We start from the raw sequence: 18,958 nt of genomic DNA, 5'->3' as shown, positions 1-18,958 counted from the left end.
TTGACACGAGCAACATAAGGAGATATTAGGACAGGTGAGGTGAAAGAGGGGATTTTTAAGCAGCGTCTGAAAGGAGGAGGGAGAGGTGGAGAGGCGGAGAGGTTTAGGGAGGGTACTCCAGTGGGACCAGTTTCTCCTGACTTACTCTATCAAATCCCCATCTAATTTCAAACGCGTCCATCAAATCTCCCCTTAACCTTCTCTGTTTTAAGGACAACGACCCCAGCTTCTCCAGATTCTCCACGTAACTGATGTTCCTCGACAAGGTGGATGCAGAAAGGCTTTTTCCACACAGGGGAAACTAAAACAAGGGGACTTAGAATAAGGGGCCGCCCATTTAAAACTGAGATGAGGAGGAATTTCTTCTCTCAGAGGGTTGTAAATCTGTGGAATTCGCTGCCTCAGAGAGCTGTGGAAGCTGGGACATTGAATGTATTTAAGGCGGAGATAGACAGATTGTTGAGCAGTAAGGGAGTAAAGGGTTATGGGGAGCGGGCAGGAAAGTGGAGCTGAGTCCATGATCGGATCAGCCATGATCTTATTGAATGGTGGAGCAGGCTCGAGGGGCCGTATGGCTGACTCCTGCTCCTATTCTTATTTTATTATGACCCTGGTACCATTCCAATAAATCTCCTCTGCCGCGTCTCCAAGGCCTTGTCCCACCAAAGGAGATTAAAGCCAGGGCTGAATTATTCAATACAATCCATTCCGACAGATTCATCAAGAGCTGGTATGCGAGGAATGTCAGAGGACACAACTCCGAACAAGAGTGGACGGGTGAATTCGAAACGCCACAAATGCTTGTCTGAAATGTTATAAATTATATTGCAAGTGCAGCAACAGCTGCCAACAGAGATAGACGCTGTGCAGAGCCAGATCTCTGGGTTAGTTACTATTCAGGGTCCATTACTGCACCGCGTATCGGGTTACTTAAGGACATAAATGTTTTTAGAACCAGTTCAAGCCACTCGACCCCAAACAACCTTACGCTGCTGCCTCCACACTGTCCCTCAATCCCACCGAGTCTCCCAGAACCACTGCACTGCCCCGCTAGTCCGATTACACTGACCCTACAAAGTCCTTCCTAGGTAACATAAGAACATAAGAAATAGGAGCAGGAGTCGGCCATACGTCCCCTCGAGCCTGCTCCGCCATTTAATACGATCATGGCTGATCTGATCATGGACTCAGCTCCATTTCCCCGCCCGCTCCCCATAACCCTTTATTCCCTTATTGGTTAAGAAACTGTCTATCTCTGTCTTAAATATATTCAATGTCCCAGCTTCAACAGCTCTCTGAGGCAGCGAATTCCACAGATTTACAACCCTCTGAGAGAAGAAATTTCTCCTCATCTCAGTTTTAAATGGGTGGCCCCTTATTCTAAGATCGTGCCCTCTAGTTCTAGTCTCCCCCATCAGTGGAAACATCCTCTCTGCATCCACCTTGTCAAGCCCCCTCATAATCTTATACGTTTCGATAAGATCACCTCTCATTCTTCTGAATTCCACTGAGTAGAGGCCCAACCTACTCAACCTTTCCTCATAAGTCAACCCCCTCATCTCCGGAATCAACCGAGTGAACCTTCTCTGAACTGCCTCCAAAGCAAGTATATCCTTTCTTAAATATGGAGACCAAAACTGCACGCATCAATACCCTGTATAACTGTAGCAAGACTTCCCGGCTTTTATACTCCATCCTCTTTGCAATAAAGGCCAAGATTCCATTGGCCTTCCTGATCACTTGCTGTACCTGCAAAGTAACCTTTTGTGTTTCATGCACAAGTACCCCCAGGTCCCGCTGTATTGCGGCACTTTGCAATCTTTCCCCATTTAAATAATAACTTGCTCTTTGATTTTTTTTCTGCCAAAGTGCATGACCTCACACTTTCCAACATTATACTCCATCTGCCAAATTTTTGCCCACTCTCTTAGCCTGTCTATGTCCTTTTGCAGGTTTTTTGTGTCCTCCTCACACATTGCTTTTCCTCCATCTGTAACCCATTGAACAACTCCATTAGTCGAGAGGTCTTGGGTTCCAGTCCTGTTCCAGAGACTTGAGCGCAAAATCCGGGTTGACGCTCCCGGTGTCAGTGCTGAGGGAGTGCTGCACTGCCGCAGCACTGACGTGTTTCGTGTGAAACAGTTAAACCGAGGCCCCCATCTGCCCCTCTCGGTTGGATGTAAAAGATCCCAAGGCCACTATTTTGAAGAAGAGCAGGGGGAAGTTCCTCCTAGTGTCCTGTGGCGGCAAATATTTATCCCTCAATCAACATCACTAAGAAACAGATTATCTGGTCATTATCTCATTGCTTTTTGTGGAAGCTTGCTGTGCGTAAATTGTCTGTCATGCACTTTGGGAGGTTGTGAAATGCGATATATAGATGCAGGATCTTTCCTTTAATTCTTGAGTGAGCAAAGTGCTCCATGACCTCCCTTCTCCCTCCTCAGCTGGGAATGTTATCATAACTATTCCAACAACTTGCATTTATATAGCGCCTTTAATGTAGTGAAACGTCCCAAGGTGCTTCACAGGAGAATTATGAGTTAAAAATTTGACACCGAGCCGCATAAGGAGAAATTAGCGCAGGATCAAAGAGGTCGGTTTTAAGGAGCGTCTTGAAGGAGGAGAGAGAGGTAGAGAGGCGGAGAGGTTTAGGGAGGGAGTTCCAGAGCTTGGGGCCCAGGCAACAGAAGGCACGGCCACCGATGGTGGAGCGATTATAATCAGGGATGGTCAAGAGGGCAGAATTAGAGGAACATTGTCAAAAATAGGAATGCAGCCTAATTTTCAGTACCTCCAAGGTAATCTTTAACTGAGTCATCTGAGTCTAGTAAGTGTAAACAGGAAAGGACTTGTAGGTATATAGGGCACATTTCCACGTGATTCACCTGTAGACGAGAATAGCTTTTGCAGAAGATCCCACCAACAGTAATGAGATAAACGACCAAGTTGATCAGGGGTATGGTAGCATGGTGGTTACGTTAGTAATTCAGAGGCTCGGACTAATGGTCTTAGTAAACGGGAGTTCAGAACTCATTAGGATCCACGGGGAATTTACATGCAGTTAATTCAAAAAATCTGGACTAATAAAGAAAGACTTGCATTTATATAGCGCCTTTCATGCCCACCAGGCATCTCAGGCAATGAAGTGCTTTCGGAGTGTAGTCACTGTTGTAATGTGGGAAATGCGGCAGTCAATTTGCGCACAGCAAGCTCCCATAAACAGCAATATGATAATGACCTAGATCATCTGTTTTTGTTATGTTGATTGAGAGGTAAATATTGGCCCCAGGACACTGGGGAGAACTCCCCTGCTCTTCTTCGAAATAGTGGCCATAAGATCTTTTACATCCACCTGAGAGAGCAGACAGGGCCTCGGTTTAATGTCTCATCCAAAAGACGGCACCTCCGACAGTGCAGCGCTCCCTCAGCCCTGCACTGGGAGTGTCAGCCTGGATTTATGTGCTCAAGTCCCTGGAGAGGGACCCAAACCCACAACCTTCTGACTCAGAGCTACTATCAGTACTGGTGAATGTGACACAACCGGATTGTTGAAGGGACTGGAGGCCGATAAATCCCCAGGGCCTGATAGTTTGCATCCCAGAGTACTTAAGGAAGTGGCTCGAGAAATAGTGATGCATTGGTGATCATTTTCCAACATTCTATCGACTCTGGTTCAGTTCCTATGGACTGGAGGGCAGCTAATGTAACCCCACTTTTTAAAAAAGGAGGGAGAGAGAAAACGGGTAATTATAGACTGGTTAGCCTGACATCGGTAGTGGGGAAAATGTTGGAATCAATTATTAAAGATGTAATAGCAGTGCATTTGGAAAGCAGCGACAGGATCGGTCCAAGTCAGCATGGATTTATGAAAGGAAAATCATGCTTGACAAATCTTCTAGAATTTTTTGAGGATGTAACTAGTAGAGTGGACAAGGGAGAACCAGTGGATGTGGTGTATTTGGACTTTCAAAAGGATTTTGACAAGGTCCCACACAAGAGATTGGTGTGCAAAATTAAAGCACATGGTATTGGGGGTAATGTACTGACGTGGATAGAGAACTGGTTGGCAGACAGGAAGCAAAGAGTTTGAATAAACGGGTCCTTTTCAGAATGGCAGGCAGTGACGAGTGGGATACCGCAGGGTTCAGTGCTGGGACCCCAGCTAGTTACAATATATATTAATGATTTAGACAAAGGAATTGAATGTAATATCTCCAAGTTTGCGGATGACACTAAGCTGGGTGGCAGTGCGCGCTATGAGGAGGATGCCAGGAGGCTGCAGGGTGACTTGGACAGGTTAGGTGAATGGAAAAATGCATGGCAGATGCAGTATAATGTGGATAACTGTGAGGTTATCCACTTTGGTTGCAAAAGCAGGAAGGCAGATTATTATCTGAATGGTGACAGATTAGTAAAAGGGGAGGTGCAACGAGACCCGGGTGTCATGGTACATCAGTCATTGAAAGTTGGCATGCAGGTACAGCAGGCAGTAGAGAAGGCAAATGGCATGTTGGCCTTCATAGCGAGGGTATTTGAGTATAGGAGCAGGGAGGTCTTACTGCAGTTGAACAGGGCCTTGGTGAGACCACACCTTGAGTATTGTGTGCAGTTTTGGTCTCCTAATCTGAGGAAGGACATTCTTGCTATAGAGGGAGTGCAGCGAAGGTTCACCAGACTGATTCCCGGGATGGCAGACTGACATATGAAGAAAGACTGGATCGACTAGGCTTATATTCACTGGAATTTAGAAGAATGAGAGGGGATCTCATAGAAACATATAAAATTCTGACGGGACTGGACAGATTAGATGCAGGAAGAATGTTCCCAATGTTGGGGAAGTCCAGAACCAGGGGTCACAGTCTAAGGCTAAGGGGTAAGCCATTTAGAACTGAGATGAGGAGAAACTTCTTCACCCAGAGATTTGTGAACCTGTGGAATTCTCTTCCACAGAAAGTTGTTGAGGACAGTTTGTTACATATATTCAAAAGGCGTTAGATATGGCCCTTATGGCTAAAGGAATCAAGGGGTAAGACGAGAAAGCAGGAATGGGGTACTGAAGTTGCATGATCAGCCATGATCGTATTGAATGGTGGTGCAGGCTCGAAGGGACGAATGGCCTACTCCTGCACCTAATTTCTATGTTTCTATGTTTCTATGAATGTTGGCCTATATTGTGAGGGGGATAGAGTATAAAAGCAGAGAAGTCCTGCTACAACTGTACAGGGTATTGGTGAGGCCACACCTGGAGTACTGCGTACAGTTTTGGTCTCCGTATTTAAGTCAGGATATACTTGCTTTGGAGGCTGTTCAGGGAAGGTTCACGAGGTTGATTCCGGAGATGAGGGGGTTGACTTATGAGGAAAGGTTGAGTAGGTTGGGCCTCTACTCATTCGAATTCAGAAGAATGAGAGGTGATCTTATCGAAACCTATAAGATAATGAGGGGGCTTGACAAGGTGGATGCAGAGAGGATATTTCCCCTCATAGGGGAAACTAAAACTAGGGGACATAGTCTCAGAATAAGGGGCCGCCCATTTAAAACTGAGATGAAGAGAAATTTCTTCTCTCAGAGGGTTGTAAATCTGTGGAATTCTCTGCCCCAGAGAGCTGTGGAGGCTGGGTCATTGAATATATTTAAGGTGGAGATAGTCAGATTTTTGAGCGATAAGGGAGTAAAGGGTTATGGGGAGCGGGCGGGGAAGTGGAGCTGAGTCCATGATCGGATCAGCCATGATCTTCTTAAATGGCGGAGCAGGCTTGAGGGGCCGAATGGCCGACTCCTGCTCCTATTTCTTATGTTCTTATGTTAAAGACAAATCATGTTTGATGAAGTGAACAGTGTTTTTTTGAAGGAGGCCAGGTCAGATCTGGAGAGCTGTCAGGGTCAAACAATCAGCAGTCTTTACTGTCCAACCTCATTGAAGGTTGGAACAGCCTCGAGGGGCCGAATGGCCCCCTGGTGTTCCTACTGTTCCTGCATTTATATAGCACCTTGAATGCCGTAAAACATCTGATGGCGCTGGATGAGTCATCAAGCCATGGATGAGTTGTAATTTCCGGATGGGACACTGGAAATAATATTCTACCCACCTCGCTCAGCTCTCAGCCTATTCTCATTCACTGCCTTCGTTACCAAGTCCCATCCGATGGTGCTCAATTTAAATGGTTTCCATGCAAGCGATGTCTGAACAAACAAGGCCTTTGCAAAAGCCCCTTGCCAACAATATTTTAAAATTCCATCCTTCACGCAATAGAATCATCGAACGGTCACAGCACAGAAGGAGGCCATTCGGCCCGTCGAGCCCGTGCCGGCTCTCTGCAAGAGCCCCTCAGCCAGTCCCACTCCCCCGCCCTTTCCCCGTAGCCCTGCACATTTATTTTCCCTTCAGGTACTTATCTAACTCCCTTTTGAAAGCCACGATTGAGTCTGCCTCCACCACCCTCTCAGGCAGCACATTCCAGATCTTAACCACTCGCTGCGTAAAAAGTTTTCCTCAAGTCGCCTTTGGCTCTTCTGCCAATCACCTTAAATCTGTATTTAAGTCAGGATATACTTGCTTTGGAGGCTGTTCAGAGAAGGTTCACTCGGTTGATTCCGGAGATGAGGGGGTTGACTTATGAGGAAAGGTTGAGTAGGTTGGGCCTCTACTCATTGGAATTCAGAAGAATGAGAGGTGATCTCGATCCTTCCACCAATGGGAACAGTTTCTCTCTCGATCTACTCTGTCCAGGCCCCTCATGATTTTGAACACCTCGATCAAATCTCCTTTCGACCTTCTCTGCTCCAAGGAGAACAACCCCAGCTTCTCCAGTCTCTCCACATCACTGAAGTCCCTCATCCCTGGAACCATTCTCGTAAATCTTTTCTGTATTTATCCAATTCCATTTTGAAGGCTACGATTGAAATTGCACCATTGCCCTTTCAAGCAGCGCGTTCCAGATCTTAACCACTCGCTGCGTTAAAAGGTTTTTCCTCACCTCCCCCTCTGGACCTTTTGCCAATCGCCTTAAATCTGTGCCCTCTGGTTATCGACCCACCTGCCATAGTTTCTCCTGATTTACTCCATCAAAATCCTTCATGATTTTGAACACCTCGATTAAATCTCCCTTTAACCTTCTCTGCACGAAGGAGAACAATCCCAGCTTCTCCAGAAGCGAAGGAAGTCGTACCTAACACGTTGACGTTGAATGCGATGACATCATCCCCCGCATCGCAGGAGTACTGCCCGGAATCCGCTGGCTGGGCGGACTGGACGATGAGCCTCCGTATCGGGCCGAAGGACTGCATGGTGACCCGGTCACTCGCGGCGAGTTCTTCGCCGTCTTTGCACCAGCGGATCTGGCCGTCCGATCTTGACAGCTCGCAGCACAGGATGATGGAATCGGAGACCGCGATCCTCAACACTCGGTCCATCCCCGGGCTCATCGCGATCGTCACCGGGGCAGCTGAAACACAGAGGGGAGCATCGAAGGGTTGGTCAGTGACAGAAAACTCCCTCTACACTGTCCCATCAAACACTCCCAGGGCAGGTACAGCACGGGGTTAGATACAGAGTAAAGCTCCCTCTACACTGTCCCATCAAACACTCCCAGGGCAGGTACAGGGGGTTAGATATAGAGTAAAGCTCCCTCTACACTGTCGCATCAAACACTCCCAGAGCAGGTACAGCACGGGGTTAGATACAGAGTAAAGCTCCCTCTACACTGTCCCATCAAACACTCCCAGGGCAGGTACAGCACGGGGTTAGATACAGAGTAAAGCTCCCTCTACACTGTCCCATCAATCACTCCCAGGGCAGGTACAGCATGTGATAGATACAGAGTAAAGCTTCCTCTACACTGTCCCATCAAACACTCCCAGGGCAGGTACAGGGGGTTAGATACAGAGTAAAGCTCCCTCTACACTGTCCCATCAAACACTCCCAGGGCAGGTACAGCACCGGGTTAGATACAGAGTAAAGCTCCCTCTACACTGTCCCATCAATCACTCCCAGGGCAGGTACAGCATGTGATAGATACAGAGTAAAGCTCCCTCTACACTGTCCCATCAAACACTCCCAGGGCAGGTACAGCACGGGTTAGATACAGAGTAAAGCTCCCTCTACACTGTCCCATCAAACACTCCCAGGGCAGGTACAGCATGTGATAGATACAGAGTAAAGCTCCCTCTACACTGTCCCATCAAACACTCCCAGGGCAGGTACAGGGGGTTAGATACAGAGTAAAGCTCCCTCTACACTGTCCCATCAAACACTCTCAGGGCAGGTACAGCATGGGATAGATACAATGCAGTCACTGTTGTAATGTAGGAAATGCAGCAGCCAATTTGCACACAACAAGGTTCTACAAACAGCAATGTGATAATGACCAGATAATCTGTTTTAGTGATGTTGGTTGAGGGATAAATAGTGGCCCCAGGACACCGGGGAGAACTCCCCTGCTCCTCTTCGAGATAGTGCCATGGGATCTTTTATATCCACCTGAGAGAGCAGACGGTGCCTCGGTTTGGGTCTCATCCGAAAGATGGCACCTCCAACAATGCAGCACTGCCTCAGTAATGCACTAGGAGTGTCGGCCTGGATTACTCTCTGTCGTAGTACTTGAACCCACAACCTTCTGACTCAGAGAGGAGAGAGTGCTTCCCACTGAGCCACGGCAGACAACAATAACAACCTGTATTTATATAGCACCTTTAACGTAGTGAAACGTCCCGAGGTGCTTCACAGGAGTGTTAAGAGATAAAAAATTTGACACCGAGCCGCATAAGGAGAAATTAGCGCAGGTGACCAAAAGCTTGGTCACAGAGGGAGGTTTTAAGGAGCAGCTTGAAGGAGGAAAGAGAGTTAGAGAGGCGGAGAGGTTTAGGGAGGGAGTTCCAGAGCTTAGGGCCCAGGCAACAAAAGACACGGCCACCAATGGTGGAGCGATTATAATCAGGGATGGTCAAGAGGGCAGGATTAGAGGAGTGCAGACATCTCGGGAGGGTTGTGAGGCTGGAGGAGATTATAAAGATATGGAGGGGCGAGGATATGGAGGGATTTATAAACAAGGATGAGAATTTTGAAATCGAGGCATTGCTTAACCGGGAGCCAATTTAGGTCAGCGAGCACAGGGGGTGATGGGTGAGCGGGACTCAGTGCGAGTTAGGACACGGGGCAGTGAGCACAGGAGGTGATGGGTGAGCAGGACTCGGTGCGAGTTAGGACACGGGGTAGCAAGCACAGGGGGTGATGGGTGAGCGGGACTCAGTGCGAGTTAGGACACGGGGCAGTGAGCACAGGAGGTGATGGGTGAATGGGACTCGGTGTGAGTTAGGACATGTGCAACCGAGTTTTGGATCACCTCTAGTTTACGTCGGGTAGAATGTGGGAGGCCAGCTTGGAGTGCGTTGGAATAGTAAAGTCTGGAGGTAATAAAGGCATGGATGAGGGCTTCAGTAGCAGATGAGCTGAGGCAGGGGTGGAGACGGGTGATGTTATGGAGGTGGAAATAAGCGGTCTTAGTTATGCTGCTGATACATGGTCGAAAGCTCATTTCAGGGTCAAATGTGACACTAAGGTGGCGAAAAGTCTGGTTCAGCCTCAGACAGGAGTTGGGGAGAGGGATGGAGTCAGTGGCCAGGAAATGGAGTTTGTGGCGGGGACCGAAAACAATGGCAGATTGACATCAAGGGTGGAGCCAGAAGGTGTCCCTCCCCTCCCCTCCCCGGCACCTGAAATGCTGCTACACTCAGGCCACATTGTGTACATAGAAACATAGAAACATAGAAAATAGGTGCAGGAGTAGGCCATTCGGCCCTTCGAGCCTGCACCACCATTCAATACGATCATGGCTGATCATGCAACTTCAGTACCCCATTCCTGCTTTCTCTCCATACCCCTTGATCCCTTTAACCATAAGGGCCATATCTAACTCCCTTTTGAATATATCTAACGAATTGGCCTCAACAACTTTCTGTGGTAGAGAATTCCACAGGTTCACAACTCTGAGTGAAGAAGTTTCTCCTCATCTTGGTCCGAAATGGCTTACCCCTTTTCCTTAGACTGTGACCCCCGGTTCTGGCCTTCCCCAACATCGGGAACATTCTTCCTGCATCTAACCTGTCTAAATCCGTCAGAATTTTATATGTTTCTCTGAGATCCCCTCTCATTCTTCTAAATTCCAGTGAATATAAGCCTAGTCGATCCAGTCTCTCCTCACATGTCAGTCCAGCCATCCCTGGAATCAGTCTGGTGAACCTTCGCTGCACTCCCTCAATAGCAAGAATGTCCTTCCTCAGATTAGGAGACCAAAACTGTACAAAATATTCCAGGTGTGGTCTCGCGTCTGGTCAAAGAAAAGGTTGGAGTTCTTATCATCATCATCATCACAGGCAGTCCCTCGGAATCGAGGAAGACTTGCTTCCACTCTAAAAGTGAGTTCTCAGGTGACTGAACAGTCCAATACGGGAATTACAGTCTCTGTCACAGGTGGGACAGACAGTGGTTGAAGGAAAGGGTGGGTGGGGAGTCTGTTGGAGTTCTCGTTAAGGATTTGAAGTAATTGAAGTTAATATTGAGGTCAGAGGGCAGCCTAACACAGCGAGAAATAGCAGCATTTTGTTTCTAAATGTGGATGCGCTGTGTTTCGAACCTGACTTTGCAGATTGTGACTCAGTGACCTTGAGCCGCCTTGTCGTCACTGGGTGATAACCGGTGTATTTATGTTTGGGGAATATTTTCCAAAAGTGTTTTGGAATTCATTGTGCGGAGGAATGGAAGTGAAGCTGATACCAAAACGTCCAAGGATCTGTCTGCAGGTTTATGAGTTCTCCATACAGCCCTAAGTGCCTCCGTCATCGTTTCTAAGGTCAGGGTGTCGAGGGGGCTGGAGCAAAGGTGGGTCAATGGGGTTGAGGTGCAGGTCAGCCGTGATCTAATCGAATGGCCGAGCAGTCACGAGGGGCTACAACAACGACAATTTGCATTTATATAGCACCTTTCACGCAGCGAGAACATCCCCAACGCGCTTCACGGGAGTGATTATCAAACACAATGTGACACCGAGCCACATAAAGTGATATTGGGACCAGGCTTGGTCAAAGAGGGAGGTTTTAAGGAGCGTCTTAAAGGAGGAGAGTTGGAGAGTTTTATGGGAGGGAGTTGCAGAGCTTGGAGCCCAGGCAGCTGAAGGCACGGCCGCCAATGATGGAGTGATTAGAATCGCGGACACGCGAGAGGCCAGAATTGGAGGAGCGTAGAGATCTGGGAGGGTTGTGTGCTGGAGGTGGTTACAGATATAGGAAGGGGTAGAGGTCATGTAGGGATTTGAAAAAAAAGGAAAACAGAAAAGTCCTGTACCCATGTAACAGGCTCGAGGGGCTGGATGGGCCTCCTCCTGTTCCTGTGTAACAGGCTCGAGGGGCTGAATGGCCTCCTCCTGTTCCTGTGTAACAGGCTCGAGGGGCTGAATGGCCTCCTCCTGTTCCTGTGTAACAGGCTCGAGGGGCTGAATGGGCCTCCTCCTGTTCCTGTGTAACAGGCTCGAGGGGCTGAATGGCCTCCTCCTGTTCCTGTGTAACAGGCTCGAGGGGCTGAATGGGCCTCCTGTTCCTGTGTAACAGGCTCGAGGGGCTGAATGGCCTCCTCCTGTTCCTGTGTAACAGGCTCGAGGGTCTGAATGGGCCTCCTCCTGTTCCTATGTAACAGGCTCGAGGGGCTGAATGGGCCTCCTCCTGTTCCCTTGCACACCGAGACTTGCCGCAGATCTCTATGGACCACTGATCTTACCTTTGACGAACAAAATGGCGGAATCCCTCACGCCGTGAGCAACAAACGTTATCTCCGCCTCGTTGTCTTCCACTTTGACCCCTCTGATTAGCAGGGAGTGACGCGTCTGCAAGTGCTCGATCTTCACCCTCTCGCCCTCGAGGAGTTGTCGGCCCTTCATGTGCCACGTTCCGAGGACCGAGGAGGACAGGTCGACGGTGAACTCAGCATCTGTGCCCTCGCACACTATCATGTCACTCAGATGAGTGTGAATCCTCGCAACCGGCACTGGAGGGAGAAAGGAAGAGTTACAGTTAGCTGTGTGACCCTATCGCCCGTCTGGGACAGTCCGGCCCCCGAGTGTGTCTCAGTGTCTCCTGTACATGAACGTTAGCGTCCTCGACCAGGCCAACATCCCCAGCATCGAAGCACTGACCACACTCGATCAGCTCCGCTGGGCAGGTCACATTGTTCGCATGCCCCGACACGAGACTCCCAAAGCAAGCGCTCTACTCAGAACTCCTTCACGGGCAAACGAGCCCAAGGTAGGCAGAGGAAACGTTACAGGGACACCCTCAAAGCCTCCCTGATAAAGTGCAACATCCCCACCGACACCTGGGAGTCCCTGGCCAAAGACCGCTCTAAGTGGAGGGAGTGCATCCGGGAGGGCGCTGAGCACCTCGAGTCTTGTCGCCGAGAGCATGCAGAAACCAAGCGCAGGCAGCGGAAGGAGCGTGCGGCAAACCAGTCCCACCCTCCCCTTCCCTCAACCACTGTCTGTCCCACCTGTGACAGGGACTGTGGCTCTCGTATTGGATTGTTCAGCCACCTGAGAACTCATTTTAAGAATGGAAGCAAGTCTTCCTCGCTTCTGAGGGACTGCCTGTGATGATGATGATGATGATGTTACCCAATATCATTTCCTCCCGGGATAACTCGGTTCTACTCTGCTCCTGGAATCGGGAGTGAGGGACGGCCACAGAATGTGAGAGCCCAATTTCAGAACCTGCCCCCATTTCCCCCTCCCTCCCCGCCCCTGCCCCCGGCCCGGCCCTGCAGCCCCACCCTGCCCTCCTCGCCCCGTGACTTACCCAGATGCACGGCTCCGGGAAACTCGGTGGCGCCGCTCCTCCCGTAGTTGTTGACGGAGCAGACGCGGAAGCGGTATTGGGCCTCGGCCGGCACGCTCTCGCCCAGGATCTCCACCGCCGCGGTGCGCTCGGTGGTCAGGCAGCGCACCCACCCCTCGCTGCCCAGCACCTGCCGCTCGATCACGTAGCCCGTCACCCCGCTCCGCCGGCAGTCGGACGGCGGGGCCCACAGCAGCAAGGCGGCGTTCGGCGTCTCGCCGCTCATCTGCGCACCCACCGGGGCGCCTGGGGCGGTCTGTCTCTGGGCTGCAAGGGGGGGGGGGGAGAAAGCACACGGCAATGACTTGCGTTTGTATAGCGCCTTTAATGTAGCCAAAAAAAAAAACCATCCCAAGTAGCTTCACAGCCGTGTAAATCAAACACTGAGCCACATAAGCAGAATATTGGGACAGCAACTTGGTCAAAGAGGTCGGTGTAATGCAGAGCTCCACCTGGTGGAATACTGTGGCAATGCAACTGCTGCTGTAAATACAATAAAAGTCACATGATGACAAGTGCCTGTGTCATGCAGCCATCTTGCAGAGTGTGTTGTTATTGATGTTGTAAAGAATATATCACAGTAAGGCGGGATTTTCGGTTGTCTAACGCCTCAGTTAGCGGCCAGAGGGCATTAATGGGAGCGCAGTAGCTTAGCGACCAGGAGCGCCGCGTTTAGCGTCCCGATGCAACATCGGCTCACCAGGCACGTAAACCGCTAGCCTCATTGAGCGCCTGCCAATAACAAGGTCTGGACAAGCAGTGGGTCCAGGCTTGCAGAGTCATTAACTGGAGGCTACTTAAAGGGAAGAGGAATCGCTTCACTTGGGAGGTCACAGTCAGTGCAACGTTTACACACAGCACGGTGCGTGAGCCTCCCGGTTTGCAGCGGGCGACAGACACAGCAGCACAGGTTGCAAACAAGTGATGTTCAAAACTTCAATGGGTGCATTACTCAGCCGCACCTTTCAGACTCGGCTTTTCCCGGGATCCGATTCGGAGTTCCGCGCATGCGCAATGGGCCCGCAAAACGTACCGACCAAACGTTCGTCATTGCCCCTCCCCCAGCTCCGGTGTGCAACGGCTCATTTATCGCCTCCGTCAGCTCTGTGACTGATTCTGATCAATTTCAGGCCGGGAGGCACAAACCTATTCAAGGCGCTAAAAGCACCGCTCCACCTGGATTAACACCGCAACAGAGGCCCGGGCCAATTCCTCCCCTGTAGATTTTAAGGAGCGCCATAAAGGAGGAGAGAGAGAGTGAGGTTTAGGGAGGGTGTAGGGCTGGAGGAGGTTATAGAGATAGCGAGGGGGGTAGGACTGGAGGAGGTTACAGAGATAGGGAGGGGTGTAGGGGCTGGAGGGGGTTACAGGGATAGGGAGGGTGTAGGGCTGGAGGGGGTTACAAAGATAGGGAGGGTGTAGGGCTGGAGGAGGTTACAGAGATAGGGAGGGGGGTAGGGCTGGAGGGGGTTACAGAGATAGGGAGGGTTGTAGGGCTGGAGGAGGTTACAGAGATAGGGAGGGTTGTAGGGCTGGAGGAGGTTACAGAGATAGGGAGGGTTGTAGGGCTGGAGGAGGTTACAGAGATAGGGAGGGGTGTAGGGCTGGAGGAGGCTACAGGGATAGGGAGGGGGGTAGGGCTGGAGGAGGTTACAGAGATAGAAACAAACATAGAAACATAGAAAATAGGTGCAGGAGTAGGCCATTCGACCCCTTGAGCTAGAATCAACATTCAATATGATCATGACTGATCATTCAACTTCAGTACCCCATTCCTGCTTTCTCTCCATACCCCTACACCCATCGGGAGAGGTGTGGGGCTGCAGGGGGTTACAGGGATAGGTCAGGGTTTGGGGCTGCAGGAGGTTACAGAGTTAGGGAGGGGTGTAGGGCTGGAGGAGGTTACAGGGAGAGGGAGGGGAGTAGGGCTGGAGGAGGTTACAGAGCTAGGGAGCAATGTAGGGTTTGAGGAAGTTACAGAGATAGGGAGAGGTGCCGGGCTGGAGGAGATTACAAAGATGGAAACACAAACCAAGAAACATAGAAAATAGGTGCAGGAGTAGGCCATTCGGCCCTTTGAGCCTGCACCACCATTCAATAAGATCATGGCTGATCATGCAACTTCAGTATCCCATTCCTGCGTTCTCTCCATACCCCTTGATCCCTTTAGTCATAAGGGCCACATCTAACTCTCTTTTGAATATAGCTAACGAACTGGCCTCAACAACTTTCTGCGGTAGGGAATTCCACAGGTTAACAATTCTCTGAGTGAAGAAGTTTCTCCTCATCTCAGTCCTAAATGGCTTACTCCTTATCCTTAGACTGTGACCCCTGGTTCTGGACTTCCCCAACATCGGGAACATCCTTCCTGCATTAACCTGTCCAATCCCGTCAGAATTTTATATGTTTCTATGAGATCCCCTCTCATTCTTCTAAATTCCAGTGAATATAAGCCTCGTCGATCCAGTCTTTCTTCATATGTCAGTCCTGCCATCCCGGGAATCAGTCTGGTGAACCTTCGCTGCATTCCCTCTATAACAAGAATGTCCTTCCTCAGATTAGTTGATCAAAACTGAACACAATACTCAAGGTGTGGTCTCACCAAGGCCCTGTACAACTGCAGTAAGACCTCCCTGCTCCTGTACTCAAATACCCTCGCTATGAAGGCCAGCATGCCATTTGCCTTCTTTACTGCCTGCTGTACCTGCATGCCTGCCTTCAATGACTGGTGTACCATGACAGCCAGGTCTCGTTGCACCTCCTCTTTTACTAATCTGTCACCATTCAGATAATAATCTGCCTTCCACTTTTTAAAAAAGGAGGGAGAGAGAAAACAGGGAATTATAGGCCGGTTAGCCTGACATCGGTGGTGGGGAAAATGTTGGAATCAATTATTAAAGATGAACTAGCAACGCATTTGCAAAGCAATGACAGGATCAGTCCAAGTCAGCATGGGGATTTTTGAAAGGGAAATCATGCTTGATAAATCTTCTAGAATTTTTTTGAGGATATAACTAGTAGAGTGGACAAGAGAGAACCAGTGGATGTGGTGTTTTTGGACTTTCAAAAGGCTTTGACAAGGTCCCACACAAGAGATTGGTGTGCAAAATTAAAGCACAAGGTATTGGGGATAATGTACTGACGTGGATAGAGAACTGGTTGGCAGACAGGAAGCAGAGAGTCGGGATAAACGGGTCCTTTTCAGAATGGCAGGCAGTGACTAGTGGGGTGCCACAAGGGTCAGTGCTGGGACCCCAGCTATTTACAATGTACATTAATGATTTAGATGAAGGAATTGAATGTACTTTCTCCAAGTTTGCGGATGACACTAGGCTGGGTGGCAGTGTGAGCTGTGAGGAGGACGCTAAGATGCTGCAGGGTGACTTGGACAGGTTAGGTGAGTGGGCAAATGCATGGCAGATGCAGTATAATGTAGATAAATGTGAGGTGGCACTTTGGTGGCAAAACAGGAAGGCAGAATATTATCTGAATGGTGACAGATTCGGAAAAGGGGAGGTGCAACGAGACCTGAATGTCATGGTACATTAGTCATTGAAAGTTGGCATGCAGGTACAGCAGGCGGTGAAGAAGGAAAATGGTATGTTGGCCTTCATAGCTAGGGGATTTGAGTATAGGAGCAGGGAGGTCGTACTGCAGTTGGACAGGGCCTTGGTGAGGCCACACCCTGGAATATTGTGTTCAGTTTTAGTCTCTTAATCTGAGGAAGGACGATCTTGCTATTGAGGGAGTGCAGCGAAGGTTCACCAGACAGATTTCCGGGATGGCAGGACTGACATATGAAGAAAGACTGGATTGACCAGGCTTATATTCACTGGAATTTAGAAGAATGAGAGGGGATCTCATAGAAACATATAACATTCTGATGGGATGGGACAGGTTAGATGCAGGAAAAATGTTCCCGATGTTTGGGAAGTCCAGAACCAGGGGTCACAGTCGAAGGATAAGGGGTAAGCCATTTAGGACTGAGATGAGGAGAAACTTCTTCACTCAGAGAATTGTGAACCTGTGGAATTCTCTACCACAGAAAGTTGTTGAGGCCAGTTCGTTAGATATATTCAAAAGGGAGTTAGATGTGGCCCTTACGGCTAAAGGAATCAAGGGGTATGGAGAGAAAGCAGGAATGGGGTGTTGAGTATCTGTAAAGCATACACTCCCATGTTCCGCCACCAGGAAGCGCATCCCCTCAAGTCCCAAGGGATCCCAGCATCCTAAGGCCTGTTCCTCACTCTGGAGTGTCTTAATAAAGACTGAGGTCACTGTTACTTTAACCTCCCTGTGTGCAGTCTCATCTGCGTTTGGAACACAATAACTGGCGACGAGTATACGAATCCAACACAAAGATGCAGCAAACTGTGGGCATCCTGGAGAAGTTCTCGGAGGGTGAGGACTGGGAAGCCTATGTCAAACGGCTAGACCAGTACTTTGTAGCCAACGAGCTGGACGGAGAAGGAAGCGCTGCAAAAAGGAGAGCGGTCCTCCTCACGGTCTGCGGGGCACCGACCTACAGCCTCATGAAGAATCTTCTGGCTCCGGTGAAACCCACAGATAAGTCGTATGAGGAGCTGTGTACACTGGTTCGGGAGCAGCTTAACCCGAGGGAGAGCATGCTGATGGCGAGGTATTGGTTCTACACGTGCCAGCGATCTGAAGGTCAGGAAGTGGCGAGCTACGTCGCTGAGCTAAGGCGACTTGCAGGACAATATGAGTTTGATGGCTACTTGGACAAATGCTCAGAGACTTTCTTGTACTGGGCATTGGCCACGAGACCATCCTGCGAAAACTTTTGACTGTAAAGACACCGACCCTCAGTAAGGCCATTGCGATAGCACAGGCGTTTATGTCCACCAGTGATAACACCAAACAAATCTCTCAGCACACAAGTGCTAGCAATGTTCATAAATTAACTGGAACTGTGTTTGCGAGCAGAAATGTACAGGGCAGAAACCATGAGTCTGCAACTGCCAACAGGCCTCAGGTGACCCAGATGACTGAGAGTTTGCATCAAAGGATGAATGCAAGGGAATTCACACCTTGTTGGCGTTGTGGAGGTTTCCATTCAGCCTATTCATGCCGCTTCAAAGGGTATGTTTGCAAGAGCTGTGGAACAATGGAGCACCTCCAACTATTGCTATCGCAATGCCCTTACTGAGGGTCGGTGTCTCTACAGTCAAAAGTTTTGGTCGGATGGTCCTATGGCCAATGCCCAGTACAAAAAAGTCTCTGAGCATCTGCTCCAGGTAGCCATCAAACTCACATTGTCCTGCAAGTCGCCTTAGCTCAGCGATGTAGCTCGCCACTTCCTGACCTTCAGATCGCTGGCACGTGTAGAACCGATACCTCGCCATCAGCACGCTCTCCCTCGGCTTATGATGCTCCCAAACTAGTGAACACAGCTCCTCATATTACTTATCTGTGGGTTTCTCCGGAGCCAGAAGATTTTTCCTGAGGCTGTAGGTCGGTGCCCCGCAGACCGTGGGGAGGACCGCTCTCCTTTTTGCTCTGCAAAACCTGCTAACCACCATGTGGCAGAGGAAGATTGGTCCAGGATGGATCAAAGCAATTTCGAGCCTCAGAGAGAGGAGGCAGATGCTGAAGTACATGGGGTGCACACATTTTCGATGAAATGTCCACCTATAATGCTAAATGTAAAATTGAATGGCTTACCCATAGCCATGGAACTGGACACTGGCGTTAGCCAATCCATCATGAGTAAAAAGATGTTTGAGAGACTGTGGTGCAACAAGGCACTCAGACCAGCCCTGAGCCCCATCCACACGAAACTGAGAACGTACACCAAAGAGTTCATCACTGTCCTGGGCAGCGCCATGGTCAAGGTCACCTACGAGGGCACGGTGCATGAACTGCCACTCTGGATTGTCCCGGGCGATGGCCCCACACTGCTTGGAAGGAACTGGCTGGGCAAAATCCGCTGGAACTGGGATGACATCTGAGCGCTATCACATGTCGATAAAGCCTCATGTACCCAGGTTCTTCACAAATTTCCTTCCCTTTTTGAGCCAGGCATTGGAAACTTTTCCGGGGCGAAGGTGCGGATCCA

At 49.6% G+C, this 18,958-nt stretch overlaps 1 protein-coding gene across 4 annotated transcripts in view; it reads right to left on the bottom strand.

Moving 5' to 3' along the window:
- The window catches only part of obsl1a (obscurin like cytoskeletal adaptor 1a), a 192,428-nt gene that overhangs the window by 124,241 nt on the left and 49,229 nt on the right, over positions 1 to 18,958 (bottom strand). For 3 of the 4 annotated variants that reach the window (XM_070875141.1, XM_070875142.1, XM_070875143.1), the window contains exons 5-7: positions 12,841 to 13,146; positions 11,771 to 12,037; positions 7,173 to 7,448 (exon numbers count right to left, since the gene is read on the bottom strand). In XM_070875141.1, the coding sequence (XP_070731242.1) occupies positions 7,173 to 7,448; positions 11,771 to 12,037; positions 12,841 to 13,146 (849 nt within the window). The remainder of the gene's footprint in view (positions 1 to 7,172; positions 7,449 to 11,770; positions 12,038 to 12,840; positions 13,147 to 18,958) is intronic. The other variant, XM_070875145.1, reaches the window with a different exon arrangement.

This window comes from Pristiophorus japonicus, chromosome 3 (genome assembly GCF_044704955.1).
Source record: "Pristiophorus japonicus isolate sPriJap1 chromosome 3, sPriJap1.hap1, whole genome shotgun sequence".
NCBI lineage: Eukaryota > Metazoa > Chordata > Chondrichthyes > Pristiophoridae > Pristiophorus > Pristiophorus japonicus.
Note: the sequence above shows the minus strand (reverse complement) of the source record. Positions and strands in the feature narration are given on the sequence as shown.